This window comes from Kwoniella shivajii, chromosome 4 (genome assembly GCF_035658355.1).
Source record: "Kwoniella shivajii chromosome 4, complete sequence".
Classification (NCBI taxonomy): Eukaryota; Fungi; Basidiomycota; class Tremellomycetes; order Tremellales; family Cryptococcaceae; genus Kwoniella; species Kwoniella shivajii.
This window is the reverse complement of record NC_085911.1, coordinates 1,132,703-1,156,765: the sequence shown is the minus strand read 5'-3', so window position 1 is coordinate 1,156,765 and position 24,063 is coordinate 1,132,703. Positions and strand designations below refer to the sequence as shown.

At 44.7% G+C, this 24,063-nt stretch overlaps 10 protein-coding genes and 1 non-coding gene across 11 annotated transcripts; 4 read left to right on the top strand and 7 right to left on the bottom strand.

Annotated features, from left to right (window-relative positions):
• Positions 1-281: 281 nt before the first annotated feature.
• IL334_003418 (uncharacterized protein) lies at positions 282-1,354 on the bottom strand (the record flags this gene model as incomplete). Its single annotated transcript, XM_062935148.1, has 6 exons — positions 282-395; positions 453-554; positions 626-895; positions 977-1,042; positions 1,109-1,135; positions 1,214-1,354. The coding sequence occupies 6 exons, from the start codon at positions 1,352-1,354 to the stop codon at positions 282-284; spliced, it is 720 nt and encodes a 239-aa protein (XP_062791199.1).
• Positions 1,355-1,808: 454 nt separating this feature from the next.
• IL334_003417 (uncharacterized protein) lies at positions 1,809-2,730 on the top strand (the record flags this gene model as incomplete). Its single annotated transcript, XM_062935147.1, has 5 exons — positions 1,809-1,891; positions 1,967-2,037; positions 2,125-2,320; positions 2,468-2,531; positions 2,680-2,730. The coding sequence occupies 5 exons, from the start codon at positions 1,809-1,811 to the stop codon at positions 2,728-2,730; spliced, it is 465 nt and encodes a 154-aa protein (XP_062791198.1).
• A 26-nt stretch (positions 2,731-2,756) lies between these two features.
• On the top strand, positions 2,757-3,527 carry IL334_003416 (3'(2'),5'-bisphosphate nucleotidase; the record flags this gene model as incomplete). Its single annotated transcript, XM_062935146.1, has 3 exons — positions 2,757-2,873; positions 3,004-3,218; positions 3,281-3,527. 3 exons carry the CDS (start codon positions 2,757-2,759, stop codon positions 3,525-3,527), a joined length of 579 nt encoding a protein of 192 aa, XP_062791197.1.
• Positions 3,528-3,652: 125 nt separating this feature from the next.
• IL334_003415 (uncharacterized protein) lies at positions 3,653-5,287 on the bottom strand (the record flags this gene model as incomplete). Its single annotated transcript, XM_062935145.1, has 5 exons — positions 3,653-4,015; positions 4,161-4,750; positions 4,854-4,979; positions 5,089-5,113; positions 5,237-5,287. 5 exons carry the CDS (start codon positions 5,285-5,287, stop codon positions 3,653-3,655), a joined length of 1,155 nt encoding a protein of 384 aa, XP_062791196.1.
• A 352-nt stretch (positions 5,288-5,639) lies between these two features.
• Positions 5,640-7,926, bottom strand: IL334_003414 (uncharacterized protein; the record flags this gene model as incomplete). The annotated part of the gene is made up of 11 exons (XM_062935144.1): positions 5,640-6,263; positions 6,317-6,493; positions 6,560-6,667; positions 6,724-6,880; positions 6,952-7,030; positions 7,091-7,163; positions 7,223-7,362; positions 7,471-7,597; positions 7,664-7,749; positions 7,812-7,839; positions 7,894-7,926. 11 exons carry the CDS (start codon positions 7,924-7,926, stop codon positions 5,640-5,642), a joined length of 1,632 nt encoding a protein of 543 aa, XP_062791195.1.
• A 161-nt stretch (positions 7,927-8,087) lies between these two features.
• IL334_003413 lies at positions 8,088-8,185 on the bottom strand. Its single transcript has one exon. It is a non-coding gene; the product is annotated as a tRNA-OTHER (tRNA).
• Positions 8,186-8,453: 268 nt separating this feature from the next.
• IL334_003412 (uncharacterized protein) lies at positions 8,454-10,752 on the bottom strand (the record flags this gene model as incomplete). The annotated part of the gene is made up of 10 exons (XM_062935143.1): positions 8,454-9,079; positions 9,132-9,156; positions 9,212-9,310; positions 9,378-9,530; positions 9,596-9,941; positions 9,998-10,068; positions 10,134-10,260; positions 10,314-10,340; positions 10,396-10,622; positions 10,687-10,752. 10 exons carry the CDS (start codon positions 10,750-10,752, stop codon positions 8,454-8,456), a joined length of 1,767 nt encoding a protein of 588 aa, XP_062791194.1.
• Positions 10,753-10,992: 240 nt separating this feature from the next.
• IL334_003411 (tRNA N6-adenosine threonylcarbamoyltransferase) lies at positions 10,993-12,664 on the top strand (the record flags this gene model as incomplete). Its single annotated transcript, XM_062935142.1, has 8 exons — positions 10,993-11,050; positions 11,114-11,383; positions 11,444-11,545; positions 11,687-11,906; positions 11,972-12,249; positions 12,324-12,399; positions 12,465-12,563; positions 12,625-12,664. 8 exons carry the CDS (start codon positions 10,993-10,995, stop codon positions 12,662-12,664), a joined length of 1,143 nt encoding a protein of 380 aa, XP_062791193.1.
• Positions 12,665-13,067: 403 nt separating this feature from the next.
• On the bottom strand, positions 13,068-18,339 carry IL334_003410 (uncharacterized protein; the record flags this gene model as incomplete). Its single annotated transcript, XM_062935141.1, has 9 exons — positions 13,068-13,081; positions 13,160-13,206; positions 13,268-13,510; positions 13,571-13,647; positions 13,705-14,907; positions 14,959-15,039; positions 15,090-16,160; positions 16,232-16,481; positions 16,529-18,339. 9 exons carry the CDS (start codon positions 18,337-18,339, stop codon positions 13,068-13,070), a joined length of 4,797 nt encoding a protein of 1,598 aa, XP_062791192.1.
• A 2,035-nt stretch (positions 18,340-20,374) lies between these two features.
• IL334_003409 (uncharacterized protein) lies at positions 20,375-23,036 on the top strand (the record flags this gene model as incomplete). The annotated part of the gene is made up of 7 exons (XM_062935140.1): positions 20,375-20,668; positions 20,735-20,854; positions 20,917-21,030; positions 21,099-21,804; positions 21,854-21,918; positions 21,968-22,297; positions 22,353-23,036. 7 exons carry the CDS (start codon positions 20,375-20,377, stop codon positions 23,034-23,036), a joined length of 2,313 nt encoding a protein of 770 aa, XP_062791191.1.
• A 160-nt stretch (positions 23,037-23,196) lies between these two features.
• Positions 23,197-24,021, bottom strand: IL334_003408 (uncharacterized protein; the record flags this gene model as incomplete). Its single annotated transcript, XM_062935139.1, has 5 exons — positions 23,197-23,285; positions 23,353-23,455; positions 23,517-23,631; positions 23,687-23,885; positions 23,958-24,021. The coding sequence occupies 5 exons, from the start codon at positions 24,019-24,021 to the stop codon at positions 23,197-23,199; spliced, it is 570 nt and encodes a 189-aa protein (XP_062791190.1).
• Positions 24,022-24,063: the final 42 nt, after the last annotated feature.

The following is a 24,063-nucleotide window of genomic DNA, read 5'->3' as shown; positions in this document are numbered from 1 at the left end:
CGCTGCTAAAGTGAAGAAATTTCTCCGTCGGAGTTTTGCTGATGTGGCACTTTCCCCATCTTTGCATTTGAACGCGGATATTCCCGGATTTCAGCGATACATACATACGTGTGTACATGAATGATCTATAAGTTATGCACTACTTATACAGTGCGAAGACATAGAAAGGAGAGGTATCTGACTTCCGTTCTCATGTAGAGTGAGAGATAGATGAGCATGAGCCAGCAGTCAAAAGCCAGCAGCCACACCTTATTGCTCATATCAAGACTGGGATATCACAATTATACAGGCAGAATATGACAGCCCAGCGTCCCTCTTCCACCCCATCCATTCCGAGGGGTTAAATGCAAGGTAGTTTTCTGTTCCTGACGTAGAATCCGTATGGGTAAAGAGACCTAATTCAAGCACGTTTCCAGTCAGCCTGCTGGTAAATACACGAAAATATCACTTACACCTTCTGAGCGCGATACTACTGCACCTATAGCTTGAATTCCACCTTGTGAGAGGTGAGTTACTCCAGCAAAATCATATATCAAATCATTCGATTGCAGTCCCTACAACCCATTGTGTCAGCGTCATGGGCAAAACGAATGATCACACGTATTTAGAAATCCTTAATGCTCACAGCTTGCAATGCAGGACTCTGAAAAGCAACGGAATTGACTCTCGCAATAGCTTTTTCAGGCCAGTCGACGTCTATACTGTCTCCATTGGCTTGTCTCGGTGCTGCTGCGATATTTTGCGATGAAGAGGGAATAGAAGTTGAGGATGCGTTGCCGTTTGGGTGAGTCGGTCGAGCAAAAGCATCTTGTAATGCTGTAGCTAATAGGTCGGACACGGTCTTACTATCGTTTTGAAGTCTCACTAGAGAAGATCGAGCATGTCGTATTGCGTACTGTGAATGAGGTTCAGTCATGGTTCCTCACCATCTCATGTATTTGCACAAGATGATGGATAGATTTATTTTGATTCTCACGATATCTATATCACCCCTTGGATAACCTTCATTATCTGTCAGCGAAGTGCGAGGCGTTACTCCATGCTATAACATGATGTATCAGCAGAGTGTTCCATGCGGTAAAGATTGTAGCTATTACGCTTTACCTACAGAGTTCAATACATCTTTTAACGATGCCTAGTTCATAGAGAAACTCAGCTATCAACTCCTTTGCTCAATTTGCCCCCGCTCATCAAAGCAAGATGATATGCTCACTATCTCTTTCTCAATATCATCCTTACGTTGCATCAAGGCTCTCGCATACTCCCTTGGTTCACCTTCGTAGGCTTCTGGACGGGGCATCGGAAGGGAGGCGGTCGAAGGCGCTTCCGGAGGAGGAAAGACTAATTCTTGCATGATCTTCAGCTTTGATTACTGCAATTTACAGCTATTCTTATGTCTAAGTCGGGATGAGTTATACTTCTAAATGTCTTTTGTTGTATTAGCAATAGCTACTTCTGCCGTCCACTTGGATAAATGTCTATCGAACATTCAGTCATCATCTAACTTATCGATTGCGGGTTCAGGCACAATCCTGAGCCACGTGGGTCGATGGGGAAATCTCGAATAAAAAGTGATGACGTTTGTCTCGGGAAATTCCAGATAAAAATAAAGGATGAATGAGATGGTCTTCTATCCTATGGCTTCTCACTTTCATGACGGGATTGTAAGACGCTGTCCACATAGAATTGGCATTACTCTTTCGTGATATCTACATTGCATGTCATTCGTGTGTAGGAGCTCTTTCAGATCTATTACTACTACTCGATATATACCAACCCCGCCTACTCGATTCCTGTATCTCCGAAACATGTCTTCTTCAGACCTCCCTTTCACTCGTCTTCGAAAGGAGACTGAAGTAGCTATTCTATCTGTACTCAGAGCTTGTTATTTGTAAGTTCCTTCTCCAAATATTGATCAATTTAGTAACCAGAGGTAAGCTGACTACATTTGTATTTGTTCTTGAAGGACCAAAAACGTCCAGGACACTCTGGTAAATCAAGATACAATCACCAAAAAAGATAAATCCCCAGTTACAGGTAGACTTTTTTCGCTTTTCCATACCTACTTTGGCGCATTCCACATCAGGACAGCACAGTTACTAATGCGTTTATTCCCGCTGTTAGTTGCCGACCTCTCCGCTCAATCTTTGATCTCACTTCATCTTTCAGAACATTTCCCACAAGATCTGATCATAGGCGAAGAAGACACGTCCGAGCTTCGAGTCAATGATCCTCTCCGAGAGAAAGTCGTAAAGCTTGTTAGCGAGGGTTTCCAGAGAGAAGAAGGCTGGGGCAAAGACAAGACTTTTAGCGAAGATCAGTAAGTGCTCTACGCTTGTAGACACTATTCCCAGACAAAGAAGACTTTGTACCGTTGCCTATCAATCTGGATGTAAAACAACCAGAATTAGCAATGGGCTACGCAGAGGTAGATGAGATTCTGAGCTGACTTTACATCCTGTCATAGAGTACTTAGTGCAATCGACGCTGGTTCAGCTGAGGGTGGAGCTAAAGGTAGATTCTGGACTATTGTGAGATACTGAAACGCTAATAGCACAAGTAATACAACTGATATACTGCATTAAATCAGGACCCAGGCAAGTGTTCCAGCCTCCAGAAGTGTTTTTTGATGGCATCGAACAACCGCACTGTGGTCATAAGCTAATTTGACCAATTTAGTTGACGGAACATCGGGGTTCATCCGACATCAACAATATGCTGTTTGTCTAGCTCTTATTGTAGACGGAGAGGTAGAAATGGGTGTTATTGGATGTCCTAACCTCGGACCTGAACCTGCTAAGATCGGTGAAGAGATCATTCCAAATGGCAAGGGTGTATTGATGGTTGCTGTTAAAGGGGAGGGCAGTTATTCTGTAAGCTTACACCTCCCTGTTTCTTCGTTCTTACAAGAGTTAACATATCTTGACGATTATCTCAATTCCTTGCCCTACATCATTGCGAAACGGACTATGCTTCCTTCGTATGAACCATTGCACCCTGCAGCGGCCATTGACCTCATCGACTTACACGAAACTTTCCCTCCCATCGTCTCCTCCATCTTCAAACCCCCTTACATTCCTCGAATCAGTCGAATCTGGACATTCTGCTCATTCCATCCAAGCTCGAATTGGTGAATTACTAGAAGTTAAAAGACCCAGTTTGAGAATGGATAGTCAAGCCAAATACGCTTGTCTAGGCAGAGGTGAAGGCGGCGTATAGTAAGTGAACCTCCGTACCTAAAACAGAAACAAATGCTGACTTCTGTGGCTTTCTCGAATAGCCTTCGTATCCCTACCAAATATGCTGGTGGAAAAGAGTACAATGAGAAAATATGGGATCACGCATCAGGCTCTTTATTGATTCACGAATCAGGCGGTATCTGCACTGATATGCACGGTAACCCACTCAACTTTGGTGTGGGAAGAACACTGAAGGATAATGAAGGTATAGTAGCCGCTGGTAAAGATATTCATTCAAAAGCTGTCGAAGCCGTGAAGAAAGCCGTCGAGGAGGTAGGTAAGAAGTAATGCGGAGAATCGTATGAATGAAAGAAAGATGCACGTGAAATCAAATGAGCTTAAAATGATACAAATAAAACTATATTGAGAAACAGAACTATCGGTGACTTGTCTGAGACGAACCACTGACTGGTTTAGACCCGCATCCCTTCGTCTCCAATATCAAACCTGAATCTTCCTCCTGCTCTGGTCCCTACAACTCCTTCACCACGAATCATCCGCACTGCACCTTCGTATGTACCGACTGTATTCCAGTTGTCGTTCCTCATAGCTTTAGCTTTCTCCTGCAGAACTTCGACTAAAGTAGTTTCTATTGGATATTGAAGTCTCCTCTGTCGTCCTGTCAAGGTTATTTGGATAGTCAATGGCCAATGGGCAGGATCGGAAGATCTGACAGGATTGCTATCATTTTGGTTCTGCTGGGTCAATGGAGGCGAGAATGGAGAGGGATAAGGATGTGGAAGATGAGTATGGAAGAATGGACTTTCCTTTGATACCTGAATTTCAAAGATTAGTCTAAAGGTATGACTTCTTAGAAATGTCGAGACGATATCAGAGAGTCACTGATTAACGTGGCGCGGAGAGTGTGCAATGTATCCCATCACGTCTAAAATTTCCCAAGCAAGGAAAAGCTTTACTCACTCTTAATCCTTGAGTAGACATGATCACAGTCGTACCTAACTCTTTCCTGATTTTATCAACACAATCCATTATTTCTCTTAAACCGATTTCGTCGGCACCTATAATCTTTCTTCCTCCTGTTGTCGCCATGGATCTATTATAATGATTATAACCTTTTTGTTCCTCATTCCATCGAGCTGGATAATGTGGATCGCCCATTCCCTCAATCACTAATAGATCTAATCCTCCTTTATTGATTCCGTTTCTATCAACGGACGTCATAGTACCTCTTGAGTCAGGTCGTGATTTCGATAGGAGTGATTTCAAGCATAGAGCGCATTCTTTATATCTCGGTTTTGTTCTATATATCCTCAATCTACTTAAGGAATCCAAAATGACTTGATCGATCATTTTTCCTGGTGTCGAAGGTGATATTTGTTGTAAATGGCATTTCATTGATTTTTTCAGATATGGAATTATGCTTCGATGTGTTATGGGTTGTATCAATGTCACATACATTCCTCTTCCTTCTATTGGAGTAGAAAGAAGATCTGGTAATGTCCGAGGAAGGACTGTTGATAATATGAGGAAGTTTGTGAATGATGATTTACCTTTAATGGACCACAATCAGCTTTAATGACATCTTAATAGATACGCCATACAACTTGTATAGACAGAAGCTCTACTTTCGGCTAATTAAAAATGACTACTTACCACTCCCACTTCCCCCTATCACCTCTACCAGATCAGCTCTCATCAAAGTCGATTTACCAGGATGTTGTCTTCCCTCCAGTATCAGATCGTCAAGCGATGGTATGAATGTAGGTCCAAAGGGATAAGCTATCAAGTCCGATCACTGAGATCAGTTCACACATTTCGTAAAGAGAGGGGATGAAGGTCAGAATATGGCGGGGGCTGCTGGAACGAAAAAAGGAAGTCTCAGACTTACTGTTATAACGTATCAACATCGCCAGCTAGACCAACGAGGTTGTGTGAGTATTATTACCACACATAATAAAGAACAACTATCACAGCTTGGGCTCAACATCTTACCAGCATGAGATGCAAGAGGGTGTCACAAGAGGAGAGTGACTTACTTCGGAAGCTGTCCCACCCTCAATCTCAGTCAACATCTTTTCCGTATCCATTATCGCGATTACCCCGCGATCTTCACCACAGCATAAACGAGCGGCATGCACCTTTCAAAGCAATTGTGCTGATCTCACCCCAAGTATAAATTTCGCGCTGGTTGTGATAACAGGGGATGAAGGAAAGAGAAAAAGCAGAAAGAGAATGTTGTTTCAAGATTACAGGTGGACATCGAATGTGGAGGCCGACAGCTGTGCCATTGCTGTGTTTCACTGAACTGGAAAGCTATACCCTTCCCGAGGCATATCAACACGTCGCCTTGCATGGATCAGACGTCCGCCAGTGTACAGTGCAGAGGTCTCACTGTCGGGAGTCATGCAAGAACAGAAAATCGAATGCATATATATGATATCATACCAATGCGACACCTTTTACCACCTCATCGGCTCTCCTTCCTTTTCCTCTTGCTCTGATCAGTCCTATCATCCTAGCTTCTTCTACAAATCTGATGAATACAGCATGTAATCGAGCTTCATTTTCCTCATCTACGTTTTTGTCTTTCTCCTCGCCATGGTCATTAGCCTCGCCGGTTCTCTCAGAAGCAACGCCATTTATGGCCATCCCATCGTTATCCGGTTTTCCTGATGATTCTTGCTCTTGAGGATCATCTGCCATAGCTCCACTAAAACCTTCCAACCAGTCCCAAAGATTGACTGATCGACCTGCACCCCTCCACAGGTCAAATAGCATTTGTAATTCTTTCAATTCCTCTCCTCTCGTTTTTACTTCATGATCATCTCCATTTTCAGCTTCAGCGTTGTCTTCCGAGCGCTTTCGTTTACTGTTTTGCATGATCTGCGCTTCGTCTGAGGGAAGCGATTTCCGTTTAGGTCGAGAGGCATTTTGTGGCGTAGGAGACGGATCGCGTGCTGTATTGCCGTTTTCAGCCTGATCATGCACCATGGAGGAGCGAATGAAATCACCAGAACTTGATAAAGCATGCAGGATTGAGGTCCGAGGTGCAGGGTTGAGTGCCTGTGTCTCTTGTTGAGCTAAATCACACTGCTGAAGAGGTAGTGGTAGCTTACGGATGATAAATCTTTATTCGAAGTGAGTTGAAACAGTTCTCCACCAGGCAAAGTACGATCATCCGGATTCTCTAATACAATATCTAGCAACGATCGCAACTTCTGTAACTTGATTGGATCCGTCGATAAAGCCAATCTCGAAAGTGGTGAATTCATCGAATGGTGTAACAATAACCACTATCATCACATTATAAGCTCTATCGACTCGCCTCGTGAAGTAGGAGGATTGGAAGGAAGACCTACTTTGATGGTTTTCAAAGCTAATCTAGCGCCACCTCCAGTTTTGTGCTCCTCCGAGCGGATTTCATCCGCTAAATCATCTGATATCTTCATTGGAGCAGATTCGCTAGCCTGTTTATACCAATTAGGTGCGTTTTCGGAAAGATCAATGAAGAAGGGCAGCTCACATTAAGAATTGACCCGATACCTGTATTTCTTCTTTTATTACTTGGCGAAAGGATAGTTAAAGCTATCGAACTAATTTCAATCGGCGTCCAAGATGATAAGAAATGTGTAATGGATGGAACGGAAAGAAGGAGACGTATAGGCAAATCTGGATGTAAACTACATCCCGAATCAATGAATCAATTTCTAGTCCAATTTAGGTAATTTCGATTGATCTCAGACAAGCTCACGAGAGGATATACATCAATTCGCCTAGGACGGAGGATGGAACAAGCTGAGCTTCTTGAATATGTAACAGTAAAGGTGACTCTATTCCCAGGCTGTTCATTAGCCAATGAAAATGTCAGATTGTAAAAATAGAGGACATACTCTTTTTTTGACTTTGGTACCAAAGCTCAACTTCTTCAATACCTGTTCGACCAGTTTTCATCCCTGCAACACGCTTACAGGATACACATGTCAGTTTTTTCACCTAGATTATATTGGTAAAGACTGACTCACTGTGTCACCTATGAACCCAATAGCCATACTCTTCATTGCCGATCCTACGTCGCTCGCGTCTTTCCCATTCAATATACATGTCGTAGCACCGGTTACATACAAAAGAGGGGAGAGTGAGCTAGATGTATTTGTATCTGCATCTATGTGATTCCCAAGGTCAACTTATATCATCAAGTGAAGGTATCAGGAAAGAGATTTGTTAAATATAGAGAAATGGTCACACAAACATAGGAAAATTGACTACTCACTGTGTAATATACCCACTTCTAGTCGGTAGATTGGGTTCTGAAGTTTCAACAGTGGAGGAGCAGAACATCGGTCAAGCCAGTCTGATATACCATCAAGTTGTTCTGTTGTCCTCTCAGCGGCATATACCTGATACACGAAATTATTAGTGGGACTGGTCTGACTTGATGCCCGGACAAGGGAGGAGCAGCGTACTGAATAAGCTTGCTCATAATGATCTAATGTGGATTTGTAGAGTTGGTCAAGTGGACGAGGTCTTGAAGGGCCCGCTTCGCTTGAAGCTATTTCACGTCAACGAGATTCTCGGAATGGAAAAGGATAAAATGGAATGGAGAAAGCGTACCTGATCGAAATGGAATAACGAATACTCCCTACGTTGCCTATGTAAGTGGATGTAATATGGCTGAGGATATTGATTAACTAACCTTGCTCAATGATTGGAAATCCTCTTCATCCATTCTGCCTTACCTTTGACGATCGAAAAGCTCAATGAAGTAATGCATCAAAATGTTCATGTTCAACATTAATTGGTAGCAATATAATCAAGAACGCGTTGCGTGATCTCCCAATTACTGGTCGAAAATAAACGAATTCAGAACAGATAAAAATCGCCAAAAAGTAGAAGGTCCGACGGGATTTGAACCCGCGACCGCTAGATAAACTCCAGTCAAAGTTCCGACCTCGAAGTCTAGAATGCTACCACTGCAACACAAACCCTTCTATTCGATATTTTTGGCTATTATGCCAAACTCTATAAATTTTTACTCCAACTTTCTCGATACAAAATCTTTCTGACAACAATTTACAACCTTTTGCATCCGAGGTTCAATAAAGTTGATAAACCAAAACGGTGATTTTGCGCAACATTCACCAGGCAGTGAGAGATTATTTTGAGTGCGTCTCGTCCCGCGATATGATGGGAATATGCATATGTATCTGAAACAGTATCTATCCACATCTTCTCTCTTTCTGCGCAGATCCAAACTCATCTTGAATTCATCGGATTTACCTTTTCAACATTTGGAGTTTCGCTTCCTTCCACTATACCATCCACCCAACCACCATCAGGCGAGTTGAACCCATTTCCCATAGCTTCACCTGAATCTTGGTCTGGTGGGTTATCTAAAGCATGTTTGACCCATCTTAGATCTTTGGGATCCTTCTCGTCTTCTGGTTGAGGAGGTGGTGATCTGGGTTTACTGATTGGAGATGGGGGTGACACTCTGACACTCGGTAGAGGTGATCTCCTTCCTTGGCCAATAGTTGAGAACCTCTCGGCCGATATCTTGCCTCGTTTCTCGAGTCCTTTTCGAAGTGATCTACGCCCGCCGAAATGGAAAAATGCCATTGTGAGAATGATCGCAACATGCGTGTACCACCACATCCTGCTCCAAGCTCTGATACAATCTTTGAAGCCTAACAAGATGAACGCACATGCTGTGTAATTGAGAGTGACTTGAACGACAATTTGACCAACGAGATCATACGCTCTTTTGGCTATTGTAGGAGGAGTGTTGATAGATGCTGAAGCTGGGGGGAGGAAATATGGTCGGACAAAGCGACGGAGTTGTCTACCCAAGGAGGTCAGAACACCAGCAAGAACAAACGCGACTATTATTAATCGTTAGCTAAAGCATTGCCGAACTCATGAGTCGAGACGTACGATAGTAGCCAGGATCAACACCATGCTAAGGGGATTAATCAGCCTTGAGCGGACAACTAGATGCGACCGATTTTACGCACCCAAAAAGCCGAAGTCACAAACGTTGCCATACTCTGCTTCGTTCCAGGCTTCTTTCCCTTCTTCGTCAGTCTCTTGTATACCACATCTCTCAGCCAAACCTGACTCCCAGTTCTGTTAGCATCTGTCCAGCGGAGATCACTGGTTGTTGAGAAGCTAGCCACTCACATTTGTTCTACAGTTCCAGCTATCAAACAAAACCTTGAAGCTAGGTGCGGTCTCTATAGAAATGATATTGATATTTCTTACTCTATTCCAAAGCGTTCTACCTGTTTTAGGGTCATAGCCATTGAATCCTATTCCCGTGAGAATGCATGCACCCTAGGTTACAATCCCACTCATTAGCTATTAGCTGATAACTCTTATGAATTCCAAGGTCGACGTACCTCCGACAGACTCCAAACAGCATAGTATTTCGTCCTAGCCAAGAATCCAGCTAGCTGAACAAATCCTAATCTCTGCAACAAACTCCATTCATACCATTCTGTCCCCAGGATCCTGGAATACGCCCCTCTACTACCATAAGTAGCGTATACACCTAAGAAGATCAGGCCGACAGAAAGATGGAGATATGCTACTCTCTTTCGACCATAAGGAAGTCTTTTCTTGGTTGCTTTGACTTGTTCAGGAGACGAGCCTGGAGGTGGGACTTGATAGATTGTATGATGGACCAGAGCATCATAGCTCGCATAGTCAAACGACGGTCCAGGGAGAATAGATGGGAAGAATAGACTAGATCGAACGGTGGGGTCTAAGCTTTGCCCGATCGGAAAGCATGGCTGACTTACCAGTATCCCAAGAAAGCCAGAGGGTCAGGTAATTTAGTAAGCCTAGTTTGTAACTGACTTGCATCTAAGTGCTAATTCACAGATGTATGTTAGACTTTAACAATTTACCATTATGCCTATATGGCTTGAGACATACCTCCTCGTTCTGCTTTCCGTCATAGATGTTCCATGCAAATGTAGTAAGTTTCATAGCTAAGACCATTTGACTACCCGTTATTTCGATAGCGGTCGCAGGTATCGCCGTGAAATATCGATTTAGGTGACTGTGTAGAACCTGATTAGCTGGGCAATGGAGTCCAGTAACAAAGAAACTCACTTGAAAAGCAGATGTCCCATAACAAAACTGATAGGGGAAGATCAGATACATACCAGAGTTTCACACACATTGACGAACTCACATAAAAGCAATCCAAGGCATTTTCCTTCCATCTACCGTAGCAGAAATTATATATGTCCCTATTATGCTGAATAAAAGATGCAACATCCCTGTCCTCAATTCCAAGAGGAAAACCACAACGAACGTGGAGACTATGACCGAGAACAGATGCGCAATGTATGGTTTTGAAGGTGGGAGTCGGACGTAGAGGGAACCAAGGGGATAACTTATGAGTAAAGAGAATATGAGCTGTAAATGCCAAGCTGATCAGTAGGAAGGTCTAGGCGAAACCGAGAGAACTTGAGGAACATACCTTGAGCTGATCGGGCGGTGAACCGGAAAGCTCTGATGCTTTGTCAAATAGTGGATCCCAAAACATGATTCGTGCTTGTCACTTCAACTGGTAGTGATATGGAAGTATAACAGATGAACGAAAGAATGACTTTGAAATTGAGATGTGTTCAGATGGCCCCACCATACCACTCCGTCATAAAAACGTGGGTTCCTATGAACGCTCAATTTTGGTGCGCACGGACCTCCACTCGGTGATAAATGTTTGAAAGACCTGATCTTTTCCATCTACAATTCCACAGTTGATCTCATAAAAACAGGCAACGCAATGACACAGGCGAACGCATCAAGCAGCAAGAAGAAGATATCACCTCTTCCTAAACCATGTGAGCCATCCAAACTCAGAAATATCCTCAATGTTCATAATTGATCGTCTCAATGGAATACAGCTGGTCGATTATTATGTCTGGGAATCGAAGGATCAGCGAATAAGTTGGGTTGTGGAGTGATATCACATTCGCCATCACCTTCAAGATCAGCAACAACCGTCACGGTGCTATCTAACGTCAGGCATACATACATCACCCCGCCTGGAGAAGGCTTTTTGCCCAGTGATACAGCGAGACATCATCGTGAATGGATTGTAAGAGTGATAGAGGAAGCTATGAGGAAAGCCGGCGTTAGGTGGTCGGATATGGACTGTATCGCCTTTACCAAAGGTGAGCGGGAACGGAAATTCGACCACATGCTCTCGAGCTGTTTTGACTCACTGTACATAGGTCCTGGAATGGGTACACCTCTTCAAGTTGGCGCTTTGGTTGCGAGGACTCTATCGCTTTTGCATGATATACCTCTGATAGGAGTAAACCACTGTGTTGGTCGTAAGTGATCGATTTACTTTTTAAGCAGAAGATGTCACTGATTGGAATGCTATTTACACCTCGACATCTACACAATCTCGACAAATCCTTCTTCCGACCGTCCCATGTTTTCCATCACGTGCTTGATATCTGCAATCGCAGACATCGAGATGGGCCGACAAATAACGTCTTCTCATAACCCTATTGTACTCTACGTCTCGGGAGGAAACACACAAGTGATAGCTTACTCACAACAGCGATATAGGATATTCGGAGAGACGTTAGATATAGCTATCGGAAATTGTTTAGACAGGTTTGCTAGGGTTATTGGATTGAGAAATGATCCGAGTCCTGGATATAATATCGAGGTTGAAGCTAGGAAGTAAGCATTGTCCCTGGTACATTCTAAAGCGTAAATTGATGCTGACTTCTGCATGTCCGATAAAGAGGTCAAAGACTAGTCAGCCTGCCATATGGGACTAAAGGAATGGATGTTTCTCTAGCGGGCATTCTACATTCAGTTGAATCTTACACGAAGGATAAAAGATATAGATCCTGGGAAAATCTTTCTCAAGATACGACGACTACGGAGGAAGATATAATCACACCGTACGATTTGTGTTATTCACTTCAGGAAACTGCATTTGCCATGTTGGTTGAGATTACAGAAAGAGCTATGGCGCATGTTGGAGCTAGGGATGTCCTGATTGTTGGCGGTGTTGGATGTGAGTGATTTTTTTTCCTGCTTCTCAGGTTTGTGATGGTAGAAGGAGATGTTCATACTAAATGTTGCTGCTAGGTAATCTGCGTTTACAGGAAATGATGGGAATAATGGCTTCTGAAAGGAATGGCAGGGTGTTCGCCACTGATCAGAGGTAAGAAAGCTTCTCAAGCAGATTCTATCATAAGCTGAAAGACATTAATGACGGAACTCGAATAGTTTCTGTATAGACAATGGGATCATGATTGCCCAAGCTGGTTTATTAGCCTTTAGAATGGGTCAAATCACACCTCTAGAGAAGACTGGAGTTACACAAAGGTCAGCTTTCCCACTCTGACTAACGTGTATCACCGCTGACGAACGCTAATTGCTTCTATAGGTATCGAACGGACGCGGTACACGTCTCATGGCGAGCTTAATTTGAGTGCCCTTTGTTGTGTATGTATCGCTCGATTTATGCATCTTTGCCAACGTTGGATGCGATCACTTTCATTTTCTCGGCAAGAGCAATCTAGGCATCGGGAGATTGTGAGTAAGCTAACGTACCAAGACTGGCTGAACAATATTGATACAGCGGTTTGTCATTGTTCGTCAAGATATGCATTTGCAAAAGAGCTTTCGATTTCAGTCTTGCAATAATTCTGCCTTCTGCTCTGTCACTTCGAACAAATCTAACTTTGGGGATAGCTAATACATTGCAAAATGAATGGAAAAAAGTGATATGCGGGAAAGAAAGGGTTTAATGGTATATGTGCGACTCGTTGCGCTTGAAGCAAAGAGTGCGTTTCACCAAAACAAAGGGTAAACTGCCGAGCTGAAGAATCAGAATCCGATTTCTGCGAGAGTAGAACAGCGGGAGATTAGTATCGACTTTGACGATATAGAATAAATGACGTAAACGTGACTGCACGTACTTTTGAATATGGCATCTAAGCTAGCTAGCGACACTGGTTTCACTAGACTAATTTTGAGTGACATTCGTTAGCTCTTGTTGCTGGTACTATCAGGAGACTTCCACTCACTATCCATCAACACCGTTTCCAAATGCCTCTCTCTTATCGTCCTGTGTGGCTAAACCTGTCAAAGCGAAGATTTTGGCTCTGGCTTGAACCACTTTGACAGGAGGGATGGATACAGGTCTTCCTGGTGGCGGAACAAATGGTATGTCCTGTGGTGCATCACGTCTCTGAGCTTCGACCTTTCGAATCGCACGCGTAGCATCGTGGCCATTCATCACTGGCATCGAGATGTCCATGAGGATTACACTGAGAGAATTTGGTCAGCGGTAGACCACGGAACCTCACATGAGCACACGAGTGACTCACTCCCAGTAATTGGCAGGTGTATCCTCGAACAGCTCCACACCGGCTCGACCATCTACTGCTTCAGCGTATTCGAAGCCCTACACGACAAATGGGGTCGTCAGCATGAGTCTCGCCTTAAATCAAATCTTATTCACCTTTTTCTTCAAGAAAGCTCCTAACACTCTTCTGTTAATGACATTGTCCTCGACTACCATGACTCTTGCCTTCCTTCCTTTCCTCGGAGTTTCAGTCGGTACAGTGGCAGCTTTTAACATGACGCCTCCATCCGCTAATGAAATCGTAGATATAGTCGAAGTTGGAGAAGCTGACCCTTGTTGGGGAGATGAATGGGCTGTATCATCGCTTGCAACTGAGGGTACTCTTCTTGGAACATGATAGGTGATTCCTCTTGGTCCTAGAGAAGGTCTGGTATGAACTTGTTCGTTCTCTTCTGATCTTCTTCTTTGTAATGGTAATCTATGATCTCTCAAAGGCTGGGCGAATCTGACGGAAGATAGTTCACTGATGGTTGAATTACTCTCCGCCGAAGCTCCAGAAGACCCTCTTGATATTGATGGTCTTTCGCGTTCGTTATATCCGATAGTATCCAATCCGTTCATTGAACGATAATCTACAGTATGGTCAATACCATTTTGACGGTCTTCTATCCATTGAATTGCTCTTCTTAATGTTTGATGCAATGCGCTCGGCCCAATGGGTTTATACACAGTACCACAGAATCCACCTAAGTCATTCAGCATCGTGGGCAATTTGTTGGTATCTGAACCTCTAGTTGAGACTGTATACAATAACGGTTTACCACTGTTCCCATATCGGTTCAACAGGTTCTCATCGTCATTGATCACGATTACATCGGCCAGTGAAGGATCGTCCATGATACCGAATTGCCATGAGTTGACATACATGGATAGTACCTCCAAAGAAAGTCGATGTCCACTATGTTCCGGGCTGAATCCAACGAATGAAACGGTGAGTCCGTGACCAAATGCGGACGCAGCGCTATTTGACACCTCGGACGAGGTTGAAGAAGCATCATCGTCGTCATCGACCACTTCCACTTCGAATGAAACCCTGATTTCCGTTCCCATTCCCTCAGAAGACCAGACATCTACCTTGCCATTGACACTTTCGGACCGTACGATAGAGTTTACAATGGCAAGTCCTAAACCAGTACCTGTTTGTAACGGATTCTCTTGAGAGAAAGGGTGGAACAGTTGATCCTTTAAGAAGTCTTTGCCAATACCCTTTCCGGTATCAATCACTGCCATCTCTACGGGGACCGACTTGGCACCTGGTGGATGCGGCATCTCTCGTAGAGTGATTTGGACATATCCATCCTGTGTCCCGCGTTAGCGTGGATCTCGTCAGATTGAAGGCCAAACACTCACGGTGGTAAACTTGAACGAGTTTCCGACAAGATTCATGAGAACCCGTCGTAGACCACCTTTTTCGCATCTCACCATCCATCCCTGCCTCAACATCAGCCAGGACTTCCACGAGTGCAAAGAACCGTACTCACTTTCTCCCTTTGGTCGATATCTATAACAGTCTCAACATGTGACAGTTTCTCTCCCACAACAGCTCTTTGTGACCTTGGTACTAAACCACTCGAGGTCGGCGGAGCATAGAAACTTCCAATATCAGCATCACCCATAAAGAATCTAGCCCTTTGACCGATCCAGCATCCTTCGACTGTTTGTTCTACTAGAGCCGATAGGTCGACCTTTCCAAGTTTGTGTATAGCCTGCTTGCCGCTCTGTGATCCGGAGAGTTTCGTGAAATCCAGTACGTGATTGACAGTCTCTATCAAGGAGTTACCGCAAGTCTGCACGGTCTTCAAAAATGCTTGTTGATTAGAGTCGAGTGCTGTGTCGCTGAGCAGTTCCGCGGCTGCTAGAATACCGTGCAAGGGAGTTCGAAGTTCATGACTGACAGATGATATTAATACGCTCTTGGTTTTGTCGGCTAATACCATTCGTCGTCTCAGCACGGCGGACAGTATGATGACACCTATAGCTCGCAAGAACTGAAGCTCGTATCCTTCCAAGAACTGTTTTGACTTGTTCGTGGAGTAAGCACATATCATGGCGAATGGTTGCTGATCGACGCCGTAGACCGGAACTACCATTCCATACCTGAACAATGAAGGGAAAAGATAGCGAATCCAGGTTGGAGCGATGCTTTCGAAAATCTTGCCATCTCGATAATCCCGTAAGAATTCGGACAACTTTTCGTGTTCATTTGGGCTCAAGGCGCGAGTAGGAGGCGTTGAGTTGGATACAGTAGCAAGTAAAGGGAATGGGTTCACAGGTCCAAAGGCCTCATTCCGTTCCAATACCGGTGACTGCTGTTCACCCGAGCTGTAAGGATCGGCACGATATACCGTTTGTTTACCTGTTGAAGTTTCGACCTGTGTCATCTCGATTTGACTTATATCGAGGATAAAACATCCATCCATATCCAGAGTAGAGCAAACCAACTGGGCTGCACGGCTGTAGACCTTGTCCATTTTGGCTGCTGCTTCGGCGTTCGATGAAGAAGATGTCACATCCATCTCAAGGCACTCTCGAGTGAACTTTTCCATTGAAATCTGGATCTTATCACGGACTCGGAGTTGTAGCTGTAAGGCGTCAGTTCCGTATGAAACTCGAGTTGACGTACCTTGTCTCGCCATAGCTCCATCTCTCTCATAGCGATAGCTGCGAACTCCTTCAATATCAACCTTGATCTGGGAGGGAATTCTGCTCGAGGCTTGTCGTCGATGATGCACAGACTGCCGACATTATGCCCATCCGCTGTGCGTAACGGCGCACCGGCGTAGAAACGGATGTGCGGCGGTCCAATGACCTGTGGGTTATTTTCAAATCTCCAGTCCATTTTAGTATCAAGGACAACAAATGGTTCGTCGGACCTGAGGAGTCAGCCAAGCTCAACACACCGACGACTCACCTCGCTAACACCGAGTGACTGCAGAAGCTCGATATCCTGGCAGATTCTTCTACTCCAAGTCCGCTCTGGGTCTTGTGCCATTGAGTGTCGCTGTCTATCAAAGCGATCAACACAATCTTAGGGTTAAAGACAAGTTTGGTCATATGAGCTATGCGATCAAAGTTCAAGTCGGCGGTCGTATGAAGAATGTTGAAACGGTATAAAGCTCGACGTCGGGCCACTTCGTCTGGTGGGACTGGCGCAGCTAACCATCCTACTTTTTCGAAGAGGGGTCCAATGTCTTGTGCAGTTGCAAGTTCGGGAATTCTCTCAGTACTGGACCGAGGGGGAGTTGATTTGGAAGGTGGATCAGGAGCTTTTGACAAGTTTTTCGGTGTTGGGTCATCTGCAATGGAAGAGGAAGATCCTGAGCTGCCAGTGACCGGGGAGGCGGAGCCGAAGTAATCAGTAGGCGTGTCGGCTTTCTCGCCTCTTTTCTCTAATGGCGCCGACGCGGGTGGAATCCGGCTGTTGACAACGCCTAAACGTGCTTGCTGAGGTGATGAATCCCTCCCTGCTCTCGCTTTCCCTTTTCCGTGCGGTTCATTCGGGGTACTGACAGGACTCGCTTGGATGGTCGGCAATCGTAGTGTACTGGCGGGATTGGTGCCGACCGCGCTGGACATGCTGCGGTGAAGAGGATACCTCGATGAACCAGGATCGGAGCTGGCACTATCGCGCATGGTGCTTCCCGAATCAGGAGAAACAAAAGAAGCCATTGGGTCCAGTAATTCCCTTTCAGGACTGGGCATGGATAGTGGAGCGAAGTCCGAATCTCGCAATCCTGAAGAAGCCATTCGGACGGTAGCCGCGGCAAGGGAATACGATGGAAGCGTGAGTTTGTCTGGACGCAGAATGGCATCTGAAGGTCGATGTGCCAAGTGTTCCAACTCGAAAGCTTTCTTTCTCGCTGCCAATGCGGCTGCCATTGACCCAGGCTTATTGACTGAGCCTGCTGATGTCGACGGAGCTGAACTAACGGATGTCATTGTCGAACCACCGGAACTTTTCGAACTATATCCTTCAGAACTGCTCGTGACTTCGTTGAAATTCGACGGCAGTGTCGGGGCGTATGTTTTGCCAGGAGAAGAATGAGTGGAGTGAATGGCTGTTGGGGAAACATCCGATTGCGGAGGAATAGGGATCTTGTTGGGATCGAACAAGCCATGAGCGTACGCATGAGAGAAAGATTTCCAGGACATTGAAGCTGCAGGGGCTTCACTCGAACCAGACCCAGCTAGCGACCCAGCCCTTCCTAATAACAACGTCTGTTTTTTCATTTCACCTCCGTTAGCTACGGAGAGCAAGTCCATAGCTTCTGACAATCCTGACTCATCTTGAGCAAACGCAGCGATGCACGAATCTTGCGAGTTAGCGAGTTGAGCAAGGTGTTCTTGCGATTCAGAGGGGGAAGGCACTGAGTTGCGATCCAGGTTCGGGGATGATGCAGGATACAGTTCTTCCCTTCCGGGTGCAGTTTTGGGTCTGACTCTCTTTCCTGATGATTTCCTCTCTAGGGAGCCAATCCCACTCATATTAGAGGGGCCGGCAGCAGCTTGGGACAAGGGAAATGTCGTGGATTTGGTGGGGGACCTATTGATTTTGCTTCCCTCCCCAGGCTCTAATGGAAGGGTGACTGATCTAGGTGACGACGAGGGACCACCACCCTGGCTGCTGGCAGAGAGTGTGATATGATGAGAAGATGGATTGGTATGAAGATGATGAAGGAAGGCGGCAGATGAAGATTGAGCACGCGGGCTGGGATTGACTTCGTGTCCCATAATCTACAACATGAGACGGGTTCAGTAAAACCCGTGTGAAGGTATCTAGCTGTGATTGAGATCTAGTCACGCACCTGAACAAGACCTGTTAAACCTTGTGTCGAGGTCCAATGAATGGGAAGGACAGGTAGAGGGACCGCTTACTGCTTCCGCGGGAGACTTGAGATATGTCCAGATTTGTGATTCGTATAAACATCAACAATCTATAAGGATGATACAAAATGATCCTTTTGGGATTCAGATCTATTTGCTGATTTTCGTTGGTAGAAAAGCTACTCTGTGAGTCGAAGGTTGCTGAACAACTGGAAAGGAATTGATGAAGAGAATGAAGGGTTTCGGGGAGAAGTGGAGCAGACCCCACGCGCGATGCCTTCCCTTGCGCCGTTGCCGATTGAGTGTGTGTGGTTGACTTTCCCTTTCTGTGTATAGTTTGCCGACTTGTTCCAACTATTGTTTGAAGACAGACGTTCAGTGAGTAAGAGTGGGACTGAACACCGTTGAGGGTGATATCGAGAAACGAAAAAGGACAGAGTTGAAAAAAGTTATATTAGATTGTGGTTACGTTTTAGCATATTAATGACCAGTTTTTTTCCAACGCTAGCACGATTGCAAGAGATGAAGATTCAACTGTGGTCACCAAGAGGGTGTTCATAATTGTAATTGTAATTACAATTGCGGTTACAATTTATTTCAAAGGGATTTCTAATGGTCAAATCAACCCCGATTAGAAAAGAATGAAGGACCTTCACTGGGGATTACAAACATTTGTAGTCAAGGCAATTAAGAGGGATTAGAAAAGTTGCAACAGCACGGCAGGAATTTAGGGGAGATTTTCCGATTGTTTATATGGCTGTCCCTGAATTGGCCCTGATCTACATTAAAATAGCTTTCGTCATTTTTCCCTTGGATCTATCTAACGATCTCTCAAGATGATGTTACACGCTCCATACAACTCAAAGCACCTTGCCGTGGTACCTTTGCTGTCGACTGTGACATCTGTCGACAAAACAAAAACCAGGGACTCAACGGCATTGACCCATGTTGTGCAAGAGTGATGTAATCAGAACCGGAATGTATGGAGTGAAATGTGATCGTTTGTGGCACACAATATCGACTGACGGTATTCCTGGAGAACTTTGCTCCGGGACTACTTTCGGTGATTGTATTAGACCTGGATGTAACTGGGTGATTGGTGTGTGCTTTTATATGCATTTCATCTGCTGGGTTTAGCGAACATGTGGCAGCCGACATGTCTGTTCTTTTTGCCAAAAAGCCTGCTACAGAACAACTTTGTCATATAATTTTAAGGCCTCATAGTCGAGAGTGCACCATACCTCGTCAGCTTTGGTTGACGATGAGGGTCTCTATCGCACGATTAGTCTCATGATCGGGGACAGCTTGGGTTGCCCAGGTGCTCTACATTAGTGACACAGCAATACTAGCCTTTGATTCCACGAGTGGAAGACCAATAATTGTTTTCCATATTCAGAGTGTAGATTGCGACTTACCGGTGTTTATGATTCTTGGGCTGTTGTATGTGCGTCATCTAGATATCATGACCAGAGAATTGCTCCTCCCATCATAACAATTACCTGTGTCTTAAATCTGGACTTAGGGAATTGAATTTCAGTCAGCTGAGTATGAGCAGTTGAGACTCGATTACAGGTTATCGCTTTACGCGATAGAGTCTTGATATGGGTAATATGAAGGACCGCTCCGGCAAGGTACACTTTATATCTTCAATGCCCTCCCTGACAATGCAATCCCAATAAAGCAATCTTTGCTTTTGCCACCAGATGATCGTCGTTGAGATGTGGCGTTTTTGGGGGAAATGGGTGTGTGGGGCACCGTGATATCCGTGCGCGTCCGTGTGTTTTTTTTTTGTTTTTGATTTTGTCTTGAATTGTAACTAGATGCTGGCAAGTAGTCTGGCGGGTATTTCTTTAACACATAGCTATTGAATCTATATCCTGATACTGATCTTCAAGACTTCATCTATCTATCGTTTCCGATTGTTCAAATTAGAGCTACCCCGATGTCTCTCGGAGTATCGCCATCATCCCCTTCCCCTCTCCAAGTTCAGTTTCGACCTCTGCCACCAAATAGAAAGCGAAACTCATATACCCCGTCGCCGAGATCAACACCGCGTTTCATCCAGGAGCCAAAGATATCACTCAATGACGACAGCTCCTTGGTAGGTCCATCGAGTGGGAAAGATCAAGATGGGGTTTTAGGTGGACTGAGGGAACGTAGTGAGGAGGAACTGGGCTTAGCTGGAAGAGAGGAGCTAGAAGATGCTTTGAGAAAGGGATGGGCGGAGAGAGAGATAGTAAGTCCCAGCCCACCGGTGAAAAGATCCATCCCTGAGTATTAGACATGCTGACGAGCATCATAGCTTCTTCAACGTATAAAAGAAGCTGAGTCGGATCGAGAACGCTTAGAAGGAAAACATGACGAGCTTGTGAAAGGCTTAACAGCGTTACAGTCGAAGAATGATGAGGCATTCAACGAGCAGGTGAGAGTCAGATCGTCATGAGTTTCTCAGTCAAAGTGCAAAACAGCTAACAACCGGAATAGAGTCGTATGGAAGCTGATCTCGAAGAACGGGATGAATTGTTAGACCGACTCAGAAATCGTTTAGCTGAAGCAGAAAAGCAAGCTAGGGACGGCCAGAAACGATACATTGAACAGGTAAGTGGTCTTAACCTTTGAGAACAACATTAGCGCCAGTCGACTGGATGCTAATCCTCGAAAATCAGGAAGAAACTTTTGATCTAGAAAGAAGAGCTCTGCAAGCCCAGGAAAATCATCTACAACAACGTTTAAAAATCATTTCATCCTCACGACGTCCCGTTACGCCATCCGAGAGTGATAACGTAGCTTCATTGAAGGATGAACTGGCTTCCATCAATTTGTCTCATTCAACTCTTCTGGCTAAACTGAACACCATCACCAAAGAGCTGCACGATCTGAAAGCTGTGAATGAAGAATTACAAGAAGAGAATGAGGGATGGGAATTTCTGATTAGGGAAACAACACTCAATGGTAAAGTGCGTGGTGAAGGAGGTATCTTAAGTGAAAGATTTGAAGATCGATCTCCGAATGAATGTAGATATATCGAACCAAATGAATCAACCAGGATAGGATTAGGCATTGGATCTGACAGATTGGACGAAGATTTAGAAGATGAGATGAGTGAATTACATTCTGATCTGGAAGCTCAATCGCCTATCTTTGAGGATGATCATTTCCTCGCGATCGTGACGGATCTAGGAGATGGCAAAGGCGACCTTTTAGCTCCACCAAGGAAGAGAAGGATCAGGAAAGAGAGAACTGCCAGTGCTCCGAATAACGCTCAAGGCGCAGGTGGATTGGACCTTGCTGCAGAGTTAGGAATGGCAGAGTATGGATCTGATAGCGGAAATAGCGCCCTATCAGGAAAGGAGAGAGTAGATCAGACAGCAGGTGAGCTAATAAAATCGCACTTATTGTTTGAAGCTAAATGTCACAATAGCACTTCGAGCGGAGATCAAGCAGTTGAAAGAATCGAATAAAGCTCTCACCCTTTATTGCTCCAAGGTACGTTATGTCTGCCAAGGAACAGATCTCAAAGTAATGATCCATTCAGATCATCGACCGTATCATTGCTCAAGAGGGATTTGAACACGTACTTTCGGTAGACTACAAGACCAGAAGAGCAGGAACAAGGTCAACTTCCTCGTCGTCTCGTCCTGCACTGAAAGACATCACGGCTGGTCCATGGAGCTTGACTACGTCCCCGTCAGCTGAGGAGCCACCAAGAATTGCTGAACCCGTCAAAGAGAAGAAAGCGAGACCTCTCAGTATGATGGTGCGAGCTATGACCGGTCCAGCAGAAAGAACAGACCTCCCTTCTGTTCAGGTGGATACCGTAACTACGGCAGAAGCGGAGAGCAAGCAAGCGAAAGCTGAGAAGAGGGTATGTCAGTCAGAATGATTCTTGAATAGTGAGCTGATATACTTGGCTGTGACAGGCACGAAGAGGTTTCTCTTTGGATTTCCGTTCACTAGGCTTTGGTTCTTCATCCAGTTCATCTGACTCCAAATCTTCTTTGAGACCTTTAACATTGTCTTCGCGATCTGCTACATCTACTGCACCAATCCCGCCTCCTCGATCAGCCGCAGCACGGAAACTGGATATTCATGAAGAGGACGAGGAAGACCAGAGAGAACGGCACAGGCTTGAAGCTACCTTAAAGCTTATGGGCATAGACAGAAAATCGCCTTCACCAAGCATTCAAGAGGAAGATTTCCCACTCTCTGATGCCACTTGGAGAGGAAACAATATGCCCAGAACTTCAGGTAGATCATCCAATAGTTCTGGGTCTCATCGATCCACTCCTTTGACTAGGCTATCAGCTATATTCGCAAATGAGAATGAAGATCTTTTACCTTTGGAATTCCTGGAAGATCCTAGACAAGCTGCTGCTGCTCTCAAAGCATTCGACGAAAGAGAAGCTAAGAAAAGAGAAGATTTAGCTAAAGGTAAAAGGGAACCACAATATACCTCTCCACCTAAAGCAAATTCGAGGAGATTAAGTGCTGAAGATAGGTCGAGGACAATCAGTAAATCTGAAAGCATAAAAACTCTCTGGAGCATGGGAGGGGATAGTAGACCAGGAAGCGGTGAAGTGGTCCTTGATAAGAAAGTATTATAACAAGCTTATATCAAGTGGGGATAGAGGCGATTGGATTTGGGTTACGACAATATTTTACGATATAAACGGAGTTCATGCTATTTTATACATAATGCATGGTCTATCATTTCATCAAGGTCATTAAGATATCATTAATAGATTGTGGTGCTACGGCAATAGGTTAAGCAGGTCTGAATTGTTGATAGTAGGTTTTACATTTTTTTTCCATTGTCTCTTGATACGTTTCGGGTAGTGTCCCGATTAGCTTGCCTGATTCAAAAGATGTTCAAACAGATTTCAGGTCTCGAACAGGACAGTATCGAAGGGATATACTTACCTGGATTACCGCCCCATAGTGACATACTTGGAACAACAGCACCTTCAGGTAATACTGTATCGGGTAAGATGACAGCCAAATCTTTTACTATGACGAATTTGCCCTAAGAAATAGCAATCAACATAGTCGTCCTGTCTGGGGGAGGAAGCTTAGACGAAGCTTACTATAATGCAGTTCTTCCCTATTTCCACGCCTGAACCTATCTGTGCTGCCTCTATTATGCAATTTGAACCGATATGAACGAAATCTGATATCCTGACTGGGTAAAATGTAAAGGCGCTATGTAACTGTTACCTCAGCCATGAACTCTGCCAAACAAGTGATAGTGACTTACCCCTTGTAGAGCTTTCCTGGTGGTCGGACAACAGAACCTTCACCGATAAGACAATATCTTCCCATACTGATCACGACATGTTGTCCAGCCGTCGACCTTTTGAGATCTCCTCTGAGTATAGATCCAGTCTGAATGATAGATTTACCGCCCAATATGATGTTGGTAGCTCCTGTTATAGTAGCTTTCCGAGATACTTTGTCTATGTTGTGAATATAAGCGTTTTGTTGCACGTAGAGGAATGCACATAAATAGGATAGAAGGTGAAACTCACTACCAGTATCAGTCTCGATGTATGTGCCCTTTTCATAGGTCATAATGGGATCGAAAGCGCCCATCTTGATGCATGACGCTTTGCCTAGACCACTGTTGATATGTAG